At 54.9% G+C, this 14,626-nt stretch overlaps 1 protein-coding gene across 12 annotated transcripts in view; it reads left to right on the forward strand.

Moving 5' to 3' along the window:
• Positions 1-13,606, forward strand: part of SLC43A2 (solute carrier family 43 member 2) — a 40,357-nt gene extending 26,751 nt beyond the window's left edge. For all 12 annotated transcript variants that reach the window (XM_082707113.1, XM_082707110.1, XM_082707114.1 and 9 more), the window contains 9 exons: positions 1,313-1,405; positions 2,852-2,985; positions 3,071-3,273; positions 3,740-3,886; positions 6,524-6,662; positions 8,026-8,155; positions 10,071-10,144; positions 11,468-11,591; positions 12,131-13,606. In XM_082707113.1, coding sequence (XP_082563239.1) covers positions 1,313-1,405; positions 2,852-2,985; positions 3,071-3,273; positions 3,740-3,886; positions 6,524-6,662; positions 8,026-8,155; positions 10,071-10,144; positions 11,468-11,591; positions 12,131-12,292 — 1,206 coding nt within the window. In that variant the 3' untranslated portion in view covers positions 12,293-13,606. The remainder of the gene's footprint in view (positions 1-1,312; positions 1,406-2,851; positions 2,986-3,070; positions 3,274-3,739; positions 3,887-6,523; positions 6,663-8,025; positions 8,156-10,070; positions 10,145-11,467; positions 11,592-12,130) is intronic.
• The last annotated feature ends 1,020 nt before the right edge of the window (positions 13,607-14,626 follow it).

The following is a 14,626-nucleotide window of genomic DNA, read 5'->3' on the forward strand; positions in this document are numbered from 1 at the left end:
TTTAGATTTTATTTATTTGTTTGCAGAGAGAGAGAGACACAGCCAGAGAGGGAACACAAGCAGGGGGAGTGGGAGAGGGAGAAGCAGGCTTCCTGCCAAGCAGGGAGCCCGATGCAGGGCTCAATCCCAGCACCTTGGGATCATGAACCTGAGCCAAAGGCAGAGACCTGACGACTGAGTCAACCAGGCGCCCTGTGTCCCTTCCTTGTTTTTACTGTTGGCCAAACAGTAAAAGGGGCAAGAATAGTCAAGTTCAGACTGCCTCCATTCAGCAATAGTGGATGCCCTTGTGCAGGCAGCAGTGCTCCATGAGTAAGAAAACCAGTATGATTCTGGGGAATTGGGAGAGCCTAGATGAAGTCCATATGAACAGCAGGTTGGCACTGCTACACAGAGAGGGATTCCCAATGGTCAGGACACCGAGGGCCTGAGATGGGAGAGACGCCCAACATGGTGGTGCTGTCTCTCTGGAGGCCAGGGAGACAGCTATGAACTGGGTGTTGGGGAGGATATACTTTGCCCAATGTCTGAATCCGTGATACATTGTCGTGTGTACCATGCCTCGGTTGGTGTGGAGTCACGGGGTGGGAGGGGCAAGGTGGGCGTTAGCTTTGAAGTTGTATCAGGCCGTTCGCGAGCTGATGGTGAGGGGTAATGGGGACCTCGCTGGGAAGACAGACTGAGTCTTTCCTTGCCATTGGTCTTCTCAGGTGCCCATTACCTGGAGAGGGAGAGCCTCCTTGCACTTAGAAATTCAGAAGCAGGAATCCCAGGCTAGCCCCATTGTCAGCCCTGAGGGAACTGTAGATTTCTGATGGGCACCTTCCAGAAGCCTGCTGTCTCAGAACAGAAAGCAGCTTTTGCTGACATCTGGTTCTTCTGGGACGCTGATACTTTTATTTATACAGTGACACTCTCATCCCCAAATAGATTCTTATTTTTAACAGGCTTGCTCCCTTTGAGGGATGCCTGAGGCTCCCAGCTTTGCTCACTGCTAGCTCAATGTAAACCCTGCAAAGACAGGAAGGTCTCTGGCTTGTGCCTGAAGAGAGGAGGGACAGTCACCAGCCAGGAAGTCTAACAGCTCTGTCTTTACATCCGGAGTCGGAGCTTAGCATTCATCTGGCCTCCCTTATCAAGCTCAGTTCCAAAGGAAAAGCTTCCAATGAGGCGTAATTACTGTTCCTCAGTGACCCAGGGAGGAGAGCAGATAAGACATGGAGGCTGAAGAGACCCTGATTCCCTCCCCTACTGCCACCTACCAGTCTACTGCCCATTCTTTAAGCGGGACCCCTTGCTTCTTGTCTTTCAGCTACCCAACATGTTTGGCGACCTTCGGTCCACGTTTATTGCCTTGATGATTGGATCCTATGCCTCATCCGCAGTCACCTTCCCTGGAATCAAGGTGAGGATGTGGCCAGCCTCCCCCTCTGGCCCTGGTGTCTGAGCTGAGGTCCGTCCTGAGGCTCCTTCAGCCTTCTCTGAAGAGGGCAGTAACTGTGGGAGCTGGGGTTGCCCCTCCCGCACCCCGCACACCTGGGAGGATGCACCTGGGCACCATGGGGGTGAGGAAGGAAACCACCAGGCTGTGGGGAGGGAAGATTCAAGCATATGGTGCAGGGCGTGACCGCAGGCCGCCTTTGAGTTTCTGCCGTCTCTGGGCTGCGGTAGAGAAAAGGCTGAGTTGTCTCCAGTCAACCACACCCCCCCACCCCCACCCAGCCCCTCTGTTGTTACTGGGCTGTTACTCCCCATTGGCTGGAGCAGGGCTCTTGGCTAAGTTGGTTCAGCTGTTTCCCTCCCAGGCAGGATTCTGAGCCCATGGAAGTCAGGGCAGGGTCAGGAGGAAGCAAACACCTCACAGTCCATCAGTTCCCAGTTTCCACCCCAAATACTGTTGCTCTTGTCGGGCTTCAGGAGCGGTTTCTCCCACCTCTGGCTTCAACACAAGTCAAATCCCCTTTCCTGCAGTGAAGGAAAAGGAGATAAGGAGAAGGAGTCACGATGTGGGCTGGTCACCAGGGAATCCAGGCACTTGGAGGGGGTGGGGCCGGCCATCCTGTAGCCTTCTAGGGATTCTCACACTTCTGGAGTGTGGAGAAGCCTCCAAGTTCCGCCTCCACCTTGCTGTCTTACTGCCTCTGCCCTGCCCTGCTCCCCCACTCCTCTCGCCAGGAGTGGGGGCTGGGCAGCAGTCTGCCAGGACACTGAGGACTGTCATTTGGAAATAAATGGTGGCAGTGGCCACAACAGCTAACAGCTACCACACTCAACCTCAGTAGGCTTCCCACCTGCCAGGCCCTGTCCCTCTGAGCGTCCCACCTGCCAGCCCCCACCACAGCACCAGGAGGGCACATGCCAGTGTTCTGCTCACTTCACAGAGGAGCAAAGGGAGACATCATCTGTTCATTCCTGAAATATTTTTTGGCATCTGCCATGGACACTCTTCAAGGCCCGTCAGTGGACGAGGCTAGCAGGTTCCTGTTCTCAGGGAGCAGACTAATAAGAGACAAGGAAAGGAATCAAGAAGTCCATAATCTCAGCCAGGGCTGTTCCCTGGCAACTAGTGATGTGACAGTGACGGGAGCAGTCAGGGAAGGCCTTCCCTAGGATGTGGCATTTGTCCCGAGTTGGAGAGACAGAGGGTTAATAAAGTGCCAGGGCAAGCTGGGATTATTGGAATGCAGGGTATCTGATGACTGGCCCCCCGGGCTGGCAGGGCTGTGCCTTCTCACGCAGCTCAGTGCGGAGAGAGGAGGGCTGCAAAATGCCCCCCGCCCACCCACCTGCCTTACCTTCCCTCTGCTAACTCTGCCCCATGGCCCTGTGCCCACCCCATTGTGCCTGTCAGGTCATCTATGACTTCGGTGTCTCCTTCATCATCATCCTTGTGGTCTGGGCAAGCTGCTCTGGATTGGTTTTCCTCAACTGCTTCTTTAACTGGCCCCTGGAGCCTTTCCCAGGGCCGGAGGACATGGACTATTCGTAAGTGGACACAGTGTCTGCCCCTTACCTCCTCCCTGGCCAGGGTCCTGGGGGGCACCTGTGGACACTGTTTTGTGGCCTACAGGGTGAAGATCAAGTTCAGCTGGCTGGGCTTTGACCACAAGATCACAGGGAAGCAGTTCTATAAGCAGGTGACCACAGTGGGGCGCCGTCTCAGCGTGGGCAGCTCCATGAGGAACAGCAAGGAGCAGGCAGCACTGCAGGAGGGCCATAAGCTGTGCCTGTCCACCATCGACCTGGAGGTTAAGTGCAAGCCGGATGCTGCAGGTACCCACCTCACCATCCTCACCTTCAAGTCCTGCCTAAGATGTCACCGGGGGGTGGGGTCCGCACCCATACCCGCACCTCAGCGCTGGGGAGGAGGCAGCCAGCCCGACCAGGAAGCCCCAATCCCCTTCACTGGGGCCCAGCAGCCACCGAGGGCTCTGTGGGTGCCGTCCCAGGCAATTGCCAATGCGTCCCCAGAGGGCAGGCGGCTCCCTGCACTTGGGTTTACAGATGAGCACACTGAGGCCCCGAATGGGTGAGGAGCTCATCCAGCTCAGCTCCCACACCCGGGTGGCCCAAGTCCAGGGCCCACGCATTGCACCTCACGCAGGCCCATCCCTGCATCCAGCACGAGGTGATCTGAGAGGCCAACCAGACCTCCCCATAAGCCTGGACAGTGTGGGTGGGCTGTGGCCCCAGGGCTGTGGGCCGAGGCCCCCCTGAGCACCGCCACTCTCCCCCACAGCGGCGCCCTCCTTCATGCACAGCGTGTTCAGCCCCATCCTGCTGCTCAGCCTCCTCACCATGTGCATCACGCAGCTGCGGCTCATCTTCTACATGGGCGCCATGAACAACATCCTCAAGTTCCTGGTCAGCGGCGACCAGGACGTAGGTAGGCGGCCCCCGGTCCCCCGTGCACGGTCCCCCAAGAGGGCACCTGGCGAGCGGTGGGGACCCTCTCTCGCCAGAGGGGAGGCCCACCGCCTGTGAGGTGCTAGGCCGGGCTGGACCGGAAACAGCGGGCTGAGAAGGCTTCTCCACGGCCAGCCCCACTGCTTCTCTCCTGTTGCCATTAGAATGTCCTGGTTTGGGCAGGGAGTAGGGAGGGAGACGGAAATAACACACGTGTTCAGGGTGTGGGGCGCATGTTTTCCATTTCCTCAGGGGCACCAGTGACTTGCGTGTTCACCAACGAAAACAGTGTGCGGGATGGGGAGTGCTTCAGCTAACAGGGCAGGCCAACCCAAAGCCCAGCACCTCCCCGCCTGGGGAACCTGGAGGCCAGGCTTTTGGAGAGGCCATGTGCCCAGGGGCAGCCCCCCCAACCCCGCCCCCGGACCTGCCCCCTGAACTGGGCGGGCAGGGCGGGCTGGAGGCTTCCAGGTGTGGGTGATCCGTCCAGGCTTGTTAAATTTGGTAAACAGAGATGATACTGCATGGCCACTTTTCTAAAACAGTACACAAGGTCTCCAGCTGATTAGAGGTTTGGATTCCACAAAGAGAATCAGTACTTCCTCAGGGCCTGAGCTGAGTCAGCTTTAGTCATCCCCACGCGGGACAAACAGTCAGTAAATCCTTTTTATTGGCAGCCCTATTGGTGTGCAACTGTTTGTTGGTTTAATTGTTTTTCCCTAGGGGAAGTTACACTAGGCATCGCAAGGAGTCAAATACAGTTTGTAAAGGGGGCAAAGAAATCAAGCTTTAACAAAAAGGAAGGATGATGAAGGGACCCAGACAGCATTGGTTCCACTTGGAAAGGAGCGTCCCGCGACCAAGCAAAGTGGAGAAGCATGGGCTGTCACGTGCCTTTGAAAAATTTTGTAATGAGCTCTGACACAGTAAAGGCCCTAAGACAGCCCCAGAGGAAAGAGTGAGCTCTTTAGCTTTGTCTGATGATGTGTCCCCAAATTTCTACCATAGAATATTTTTACTGTGTAACACTCATTAAACTCTGTGGGCCACGCTTTGGGGAAAGTTGATGGATCATGTCTAAACAGCCTCTGTTACAAAGTCAGGCCCAGAGACAAAAAGACCCTGGAGTGTGCAGGGAAGGGCCTGCACTGGCTTGGGGAAGGCAGATCTCCCTGCCACTGAGTCTCGAACTTTTAGTCCAGTTCTCTAAGAAACCTTTGCTGCCGAAGAGGGATTTTTTTCCAACTGTTTCCCATATTCAGAAAGTCAATTAAAAAAAAAAAAAAGTCAATTTCAAGAAGTAGAGAAGTTGGGCCAGGAAATTCAATCTGTAGCTGATAGGGCGTTGGTTTTCCCCGTTCTGCTTCTGTGAGCTTCTGCCCCAGACTCCCCCCCAGCCCGCTGTTCTCTGGAGGGACTGCCTTAGGACCAGGTTGCTGGTGGAATGCAGGGTCTCTGAGGGAGGCCTGTAGTGTCAGACATTGGTGGGGTCAGGGCGGATGCATTGCCCCTCCCTAGCCCTCCCCTCCCTCTCTCAGAGAGCCCAGCCGGTAGGAGGGAACTGACAGAGCAGGGTTCCTGAGGGGCCGGGTTTGCTGAGCCTTTGGCTCATACACCACTTCCCCATCCTGCTGCTCCATGGGTACCAGGGGCCTGATTCACCAGCCTGCCTGTGACGAGGCCCCGGCTGCACGTGACTGAGGCCTCAGCAGACAGGAAGCCCCCAGCTGATGCCTGTGCTGGGGCTTACCCGCCTCCATTCCCAGAAGCCTGGCTCAAGCTCGACTTCCCTCCCCACACCGCTCCCCACTCCCCCACCCCCTCCCCCACCCTGCTCCCCCACCCACCGCCCTGCCCCAGGCTCTCTGAGAGTCAGATCTTGGTGGGAAGTGGACTGTGTGCTGGGCCCAGAGCTAGCCTGCTTCCACCCCCACCCCTAACATTTCCCTATAACAACCTTTGAGATTTCTGCTCCTAACCTCTCTCCTTTCTGCTTTTTTACTTTTGCTTTCTTGATGCAGTGATGGCCACTGGTAAGCAGCGGGATTGTCAGAGAACACTGTAACATCTCCTCCAGACAGTCTTTGTTTTACCAAAAAACATCCCTCTTGGCCAGGACTGTGGGTGGGGGAAGGGGCAGTCAACTCAGCTTCTGTTTGCCTGAAAAAAAAATCCCCGTCATAATTTGAAGGCTCTTTGAAGATTGGAGCCCTTACATCAGAGCTCCAATGAGTGAGCCTTCCCGGTATATTTCTAGAGGCAGAGAACTAACAGCTAGTCACACATGAAGCCTCAGTCCCAAGCATTGGTAATTTTGTGGTTCCCAAGTCATAGACGCTTCTTGGAGCTCTCGGGGAAGTCATTGTGACACACTGGATTTCATTAGCCATTTCTTGGAAATAAGCAGAAGATGTGGAGAAGGGAATGGGGTGCCGGCCTCTTGCTCCAGCTTTGATTTCAGAGTTTCAAGTGTCTAGGCTCTCCTCAAGGCCCACAGTGACCCAGGGGGTGGTCTGTGGAAGACCCCAGGAGGGTCTGTGAAGTCTCAGACTCGGCCTGGTCCCTGCTCTGGGCTTCGTGGGGTCCACCCATTGACACAGCCCATTTTCCTCCCCAGTTGGCCTCTACACGTCCATCTTCGGTGTCCTCCAGCTGCTCTGCTTGCTGACGGCCCCTGTCATTGGCTACATCATGGACTGGAGGCTGAAGGAGTGTGAAGATGCCTCAGAGGAGCCTGAGGAGAAAGACACCAACCAGTGCGTAAACAGAGTCTGGGTGCCAACTCCTGGCCCCCCGAGTCTGCTGTAAGGCAGAGACAGGGTTGGGCAGCTTAGCTTTTGAAGTAAGCAGGAGAGGCGAGAGTGGGCCATGCTCAGAGCTTCTCGTCAGGGCTTTAAGGCAGTCTCGCTCTTGGGGCTCAGCCTGCATTTAAGCGTATCACTTCGTTATGAAGATTCTTTGGTCCTCGAAAGTTAGGAAGTCCCTGGGCTGGATGAAAAAAGGATAGGAAGTAGAGGAAGGTCTGTGTGCAGACATTGGGTGTCCGGCCATTCTGCTGTGAGGCCTGCACTCCGATGAGCGGCATGGCACGAAAGCCAAGCGATGCCAACGCGGTCGAAGTCGGCTCCCTCCATGGGAGGGGTACGTTGCTCTACCCGCAGTGCGTGTTCCTGGATCTGTGCATCACTGTCAGGGTTCAGCAAGGTACTGGAGCCCCGGTTTTGTAAGGGTTGGGCTCCAAGATCAGAGAATGAGTTAAGTGCCATCTTCCATGACTCCACCTTAACATAATAAGCAGCTGTTGATTGCTGTAGGCCCTGGGCCAAACGCTTAACACAGCATCTCAGTTAAGCCTCACAACACCTCTATGAGGTGTGTGTTAAGGTTATACCCATTTTACAAATGCGGGAACTGAAGTGAGGAGTTTGCTGGGGGTCACACAGTGAGGAAGCGGTGGGCCTGGGACGCTCCATAGGTCTCCAGCACTAGGCATTCATCCTTGGATGTTGAACAGTTGTCCGTGGGGTATCTGTGTGGGTGGTGGGCCTGGAAACGGTAATGGTGAATTCACAAGGAAATAATTACAGAGAATGCTCTGTTATCTAGGTCAGGTCCTAGAGCCAAGAGACTGTTTGTGCCCATTCCGGTTCCATCTGCTGCATATTTGTTTCTCCTTCACCCCCTCCTGCCCCCAAAGGGGAAATCCACTCCCTCCCTTATTTGACTTCTTATCTGGCTTATCATGAGCTTCCTGCAGGATTTGGGTGAAGTTGGAGCCAGTTCATGTGGATGAAATGAGGCTTTGCCACATCCTGACTTGGGCACACTCCGCTCTTTGCCTCACCATCGATTCGTGCTCGACCTTCCCTGAGGCAGTGTGGTGTGTTGGTAGCTACGTTCTCATAGCCAACCTCTCCACGGAGCTTCACATTCAGTCAAGAATGTGCAATGGGAGTGTTCCGAGTGCCAGTCTAACCCTGGCAGTCCCTCAGACATGCTTGAATTAGTCTCGGAGTCTTGTGTTGTGCACAGACCGTGGCTCCTGAAGCCTGACTTCCTAGGAGAGCCCACCCTCCCCCAGGGATCCCTCAGCTCCAGCATGTGTTCTTGTCTCCACAGAGGCGAGACCAAGAAGAAACGAGACCGGCAGATCCAAAAAGTCACCAATGCCATGCGGGCCTTCGCCTTCACAAACCTGCTGCTTGTGGGCTTTGGGGTGACCTGTCTCATTCCCAACCTGCCTCTACAGGTGGGTGTGGGCAAAGGAGAGGCCAGGTGGGGTATGGGATGGTGAGACTTAAAGGTACATGATGAGTCATGGAAGCCATCCACAAAGACAGTGGTGACTTTCATTCATTTAATTCAACCAAGCAATCAACCAGCCCACTGTTATTTACCAAGGGTTTCTTACCTGCCGGGCTCTGTGCTTGATGCTGGGGGTGAGCTCTAAATGAAACTGGTATTGCCTTTCACCAAAAACTCTTTTCTATGAGGGCATATCATGCTTCATGGCCTTTTGGGATCTTGCATACCATGAACACCACCATCATACCATTCCCTGGAACTACATGGGGCATTCGTATGGCTGCTTGGTTTTGCATGTGTCCAAAGAGGTCTGGCTAATCTATGGCCTTGGTGGGGCCATCTGCTTCTCTGGTATAAGAGTGTCTGCAGGGTGTTGGTGTTGTAGAGAGTGGGAAAGACAGTGATGATCACTTGGCATCCGGGTTCAAAAGCTTAATTCCTTTCTGTAAGATTTCTGGTGCTTTTGAAACCGGGCTTTTGGCAGAGATTGGGAGCAAAGTAGATATTTGTCACCTGCCCAGCTCTACCCTTGGATCCGTGAAAGTGTTCTAAAGCCAATCCCCAAGTTTATGAACTTCGAAGGGTCATAAGTGACGGTGTTGTTGCCACATGGGTTAACCCAGTTCAGATAGTATCTTGGGCCAGGTCCAGAAGGAAAGTGAGAGTCTCTTCTTTTTGACGAGGGGCCATGTGCCCTTGTCAAAGGTGCACTGAACACCCAGGTGTGCACCACCCATGGGTGTTCTGTGATATGAGTCCGTATCCATGCCAACACTGTCTGTGCAGACCACAGTAAACCATTGGAGGTTTGGGAGAGTGTCCTTGCGTCCCTGGTGCCCTCCCAGCTTCCTGGTAGAGAGCTGCCCTCTCTGCTGGCCGGTCAGGAGGCCATGCTCAGTAGAGTTAGTCACCTGCTTTTTGTTTTACTTAGTTCTCGTTGAAAGAGAAGTTCTGAAGAGGCAATTAGACATTTGAAGTGGGAAGGGGGAGCCTTCGCAAGTGCACGCATGCACAGTCGGGCACAGCCCTCTTTCGACGCTGTAGAGAGCAGTGTCCCCTCCACCTCCCACATTTGGTGAATAGGTCCTGGCTGCTAAGCAGGATGGCACGACTATATGCAAAGGACAAACAAAGGGTCCTGGTGGCAAAATGGCCAGCTCTCATGATTCTTGGGAATCCTCTACAAGTGCTTCTCAGACCTTTGCTCTCAACCTGCCAGTGGTGGCCTTTTGGAGAAGCTGAGCTTTCCTCAGGAGGGGAGAAGGAAAACTAGCTGCCTATGGGCCCTGGGTGACCAGGCACAGAGATCTCTGGGCATAAGCCTCAGGTCAGCAGAGCAGGAGATCAAGTCACGATTAATGACCTCCTATGTAGTGCTGTGTCTATAACACATAGAATAACTGATTCTCGGTGGAGGCGGGAGGGGCCTTTACTCAGTGTTTGCCAATTTCCATGGTGTAAATGCTTCCATCATGGCTGATTTCAGCCAGCATGAAGTCACTGATCATGGAGGAATGGGACAGAGATTATAGGGACATGCCATCATGCAGTACTCCCGCCAATACTGTAGAAGTAAAAAGCTCCCGAGCACAGATAATAGTAAAATGTAGTGAAGTAATCAAGGAACGATGAGTTTTGAATATCTGTTAACTTTCTTGACTATAACTTAATTGTAATTGTAAGTTTACAAATTTAATTTTTAGTCATGACTGTCTTTAATAGCTGGCTCACAAAATTCCTGAAAATTCAGGAATGGGCCCTAGAGATCTGGTGCGAGCCCATACTGGGTTGCCAGTGCTCCTGCTGCTCAGGACCCCAGGAACTCTGAGGACCCTCATACTCTGCTCTCCCTCCCACAGATCCTCTCCTTTATCCTACACACGATTGTGCGAGGATTCATCCACTCTGCTGTTGGGGGCCTGTATGCTGCTGTGTAAGTGCTGGGTGGTGTGGGTGGCCTGGCGCCGAGGGTAGGGGAATGGCCTAGGGGGAGGTTCGTGGTGGGACTGAGGTCCTGAAGGGGCCAGCCTGCCATCTTGTATCAGGGATGGGCACCAGATTTTTGTTGGCTGTGTCAAGGGACCGTCACACCTGGCGGGAGGTGGGTCAGCGGGCAGAGACAGCTGGGTGCCCACAAGCCTTGGCATCTAGCACGAAGTCAGTTCCTCAAGCCAGGGTCAGTGCTCATTATTGCCTCCGGGCTGCCACTCGGCCGCGTCCTGGAACTGCCCCTGGCTGCTCACAGGAAGGGCAGGGGTGGGCTCTGGCTGCCCAGAGCTGAGCATTGATGTTCCAATGACCCCCAGCAGGGGCAGTGACACGGGTAACTGAGCCCACAGTGTGTTAGACTGCTCTCACCCTGAGTCCGAAAGGGCCTTCTCAGCCTTCTCAGTCCTGGGCTAAAATGAAACCTGCCTCCTTTTCCAAGAGGCCACATGTGCAGAGGGAACCACCACAGCTATCCTTCCCCCTTCGGCTGGGGTTTGGCTCAAAAGTGGAACTCGGGGTAGCACCTGGCTGGCTCAGTCGGTGGAGCATGCAACTCTTGACCTCAGGGTTGAGTTCGAGCCCTACATTGGGTGCGGAGATTATTTAAAAGTAAAATCTTAAAAGAAAAAAAAAAATGGAACCCAAGCACCATGTGCTGTGTGTCACTGCTTGAAGACCCGTTGGTTCCCCGCTGGGAATCCCTTTCCTCCTCTGGGGCTGCAAAGCCTGACATCTGCTGAGATTTTTGTCAGAATTCGGCATCCCACGGGGGTCATTCCAGGTCTGCACCCAGTGCCAGGAGGAAGTTGCCACTGCCCAGGCAGAATGTGCAAGTCCACCAAGAGTGTGATGCCGAGTTTCCGTGATTACACAACACTCCTCTAGATGAGGGCATAGCTGAGCCAGGGCCGGCCTCCGACCTGCTCCCTCGGCCCGGTTTCTAAGCTGCAGACTCCTTCTGGCACCACTCGTCCCCCTCAGCTTGTCCAGCCCCACCGTGGACCTGGGGCATACATGGGTTGGTGGGATCCTCCAGAATCTGGGCCCTCACTGGTCTGAAAGAGAAATTGACAGTTGCAGATCTGCTTAGCAGAAACAAATCTCAAGCAGGCACCCCAGCATTCTCTCAGGTGGCTCCCGCCTCTGCTCTGGCACCTGATGTGCTGCCTGGGGGCTCCAGGACACCTGGGGCCAGGCTGGGACTGGGGGGCATTTGGAAAGCCTGAGAGTGGCACCTGTGGTGACAGGTCGTCTGTTGTCCCGGCAGGTACCCCTCCACCCAGTTCGGCAGCCTCACGGGACTGCAGTCGCTGGTCAGTGCACTCTTCGCCCTCCTGCAGCAGCCCCTGTTTCTGGCCATGATGGGTCCCCTCCAAGGAGACCCTCTCTGGGTAAGAAGGGTCTGGGGCAGTGGGGTGTGGCATCAGCCCCATTCTGCAGAATCAGAGCTAGGAGGCATCCCTTAGCAGCTTCTGGAGCCCCAGCAGTAGACAGGTTGGAGCTTTGGTTAGGATTGATTCAGGGTCCTCTGGAGACTGGGGGTTGGGCAGGAGGAGAAAAGTATCCTTTCTAGACCTGAGGTTGGGGTAGTCCTGTCAAAGGTTATAATTTCTAAACAGGTACTGTGAGCCTGCCCCAGTCCTGGTCCCACCCCTGGATGTTCACATCAGTAGGTCAGAGGTGGGGGCCTGGGCCCTGAGGGCTTCCTAGCAGCTGTGGACACTGGGAAACTCGGACGCTGGAATGTGGAACAACGGGCCCTTGGACCGCTTGAACCTTCCAGGTTCAGTTTTTCCTTTCTTCTCCTGTGACCTCGCCTTTTCCAAACAGGAGTGTGGGGAAGGGTCTTGAGCCAGGCTCCGCAAAAGACCGCAGCTCCTGCCCGGTCCCCCACCTCGTGTGATGGCAGCTCTCATTTCTGTTTCTCTAGGTGAACGTGGGGCTGCTTGTCCTGAGCATGCTGGGGTTCTGCCTCCCCCTCTACCTCATCTGCTACCGGCGCCAGCTGGAGAGGCAGCTACAGCAGAAGAGGGAGGATGACAAGCTTTTCCTCAAGCTGAACGGCTCCTCCAACCGGGAGGCTTTCGTGTAGCGCCCACGACCTCAGAACTATGGTCTCCTGCCCTTGCTTCAGTGACTCACCAGTGTCCTCCTCCCCATCCCAGAGGACCTCCGTGCACCCTCAGGATCCTTGCCTTCACATTTTGGAGTCCACGCTCCCTCCCAGGGCCCCAGTCCTGCCTTGGAGCTCTGCAGCGGAAGGACTGGAGAGGGCCCGGATGTGCGATTTTCCTAGTGCCGGAAGCAAGGGCTGCTGTGGGCTTTGCTCTGCCATCCTAGAGGGGCCCTTGGGCTTTGAGGCTCAGTGGGGCCTGCAGGGGGAGCAAGAAGGAGCCCAGCAGACAGGCTATCTCCTTCATGTGTCTGGATTCTGCCTCTTGCCAAAGCAGTGGGGTCTGCCATCTACTGCCTGCCACCTGCCTCTCGGTCGCATGCCCACTGGCCACACCTGCCCAAGGACAAAGGCTCTCATCGTCTGCACCCCCTCGCCTGCCCCTCGACCTCCTCCCTTGGCCAGTCGGAGGCTGCCTGAGGAAGGAAGGACCCGCTTCCTGTTGTTGGTGCTAACTCCTTTGTAATTCCAGCCCCCTGTGGCCTGTCCATGACCTGTCCTCCTGTTCCAGGCCTGTGGAGAAGCCCCCCCGCCGGCTGAAAGCCTGGGGAGGGAATGGAGGGCTGGATAGTCAGGCATCGCTCAGGAGCCAAGGACAAGGCTAATGAGCAGTCCCTCACCTCCTCCCTCAGGGCGAGGAGTGTTTCCGCCGCCACCCTCCATCCAGCCTGTGACCTGAAGGGAATTAAAACGGCACCAACAGGGCACCCCCGACACACACAGCTGTTTTTATGGGGGTGGAAGTCAGGCTGTTGCTGACAGACATGGAGGGCCAGGCCTGACTGGGGAGATGGGGTTGTGAAGGGCTTAGGGGTGTGTGTACTTGTGGGATGTGTGAGAGGTGTATATGTGGGGTGATTCTGAGGTGGGGGTTCTGGGTGTCTGCCCTTAACCTCCCAGAGCCGTGGGACAGGCAGCCCAGGCCTGCCACAGGCTCTGGGTCCCAAGGCTGCCTTGCTCTGGGCCTGGAGCTTGTTTGAGGCTGTGGGATTATACTGCCCCCTGCCGGCAGGCTCCTCCGGGGCCCCGTAGCTGTTTACTTGAGAGAGGTGGCTCTCTTCCAGGCTGGCCTGGCTCTCCAGCCACCCGCCTGACTGCCCCCAGAAATGGGTCTGAGACTTCCTGGGAGTGCTCAGCAGGGTGGGTTGATTTTTAGGTTTATACCTTTGGGTCTTTTAAGTTTTACCAGACTCCTTTTTATAAAGCAATAAATCCCATTTTTCTTCCTGGGAAGGGATGACCCTGCTAGCATTTTCAGTTAATGGCTACACGTGCCTGTTTTGAGCTTGAGAAGAAAAGGCAAGACAAAATTTTCTGCCGCTGACCAGCCCCAGTCCTACCCAGTCACTGCCCGTCTGTGATGGGTGACTGCCATCTTAAGAGCTGCACTAGTCAGGAAAAGACCTCACTGCCCCACCTCACCCCCAAACTGGGCTTGTGCAGAGATCTTAAAAGTGGGGACCACCCCTCCTCTGCTGTCCAGCCCAGCCACACCACGAATCCTGACCCCTTGTATCCCCTACTCAGGTTTCCCACCCCTGGCTCAACCACCCTGAGGGTTCCTCCTGAGCTCAGGTCACAGGGTGACACCAAGAGAATCTCAGGTTCAAAGAGACAGAGGCAGAACGCAGTGAGGGGAACTTGCGGAGAACAGGAAGGGGCAGACCCAGGGCCAAGTCTGAGCTCTGCCTGAACCGTGGAGCACCTCCTGCACACCTCATTTTCCGTCCAGTCCACTCAAACACTAAAAAGCAAAAGAACATATGTTTAAAATAAATATTTTTTAAAAAGAGGGAACTAGATCAACATTTCCCAAACCATTCCTCAGAACACTAGCTCTGTAAGATGCTAATTATTCTAATTTAAGAAATCACCGGTCAGGGGCACCTGGCTGGGTCAGTCAGTAGAACATGTGACTCTGGATCTTGGAGTTGTGAGTTCAAGCCCACATTGGGCACAGGACTTGAGAGAAAAAGAAAATGGTCAAATTTGGGAAAGGCAGAGTTAAAGTCAAGCACGTTTTCTTAGCAACAGGCACTTGTTGCACTTCTGTCATGTTCATGGACATGTTGCTCCCCGGGACCAGGTGCGGCGTGCTGCAGAGGGAGCACTGGTTTTAGCAGTCAGAGCCGTCCTCCACGTGCAGCCCAGTGACCACTTGTTAGAGATGTGAACTCTAGGTGTTGCCTCTGCCCTAGATGGAACGGGCAGTCCACGTTTGGCTGAGCCCCACCTGGTGATTCTGGTGCCCCC

This window comes from Mustela nivalis (genome assembly GCF_964662115.1).
Source record: "Mustela nivalis genome assembly, chromosome: 17".
Taxonomy (NCBI): domain Eukaryota; kingdom Metazoa; phylum Chordata; class Mammalia; order Carnivora; family Mustelidae; genus Mustela; species Mustela nivalis.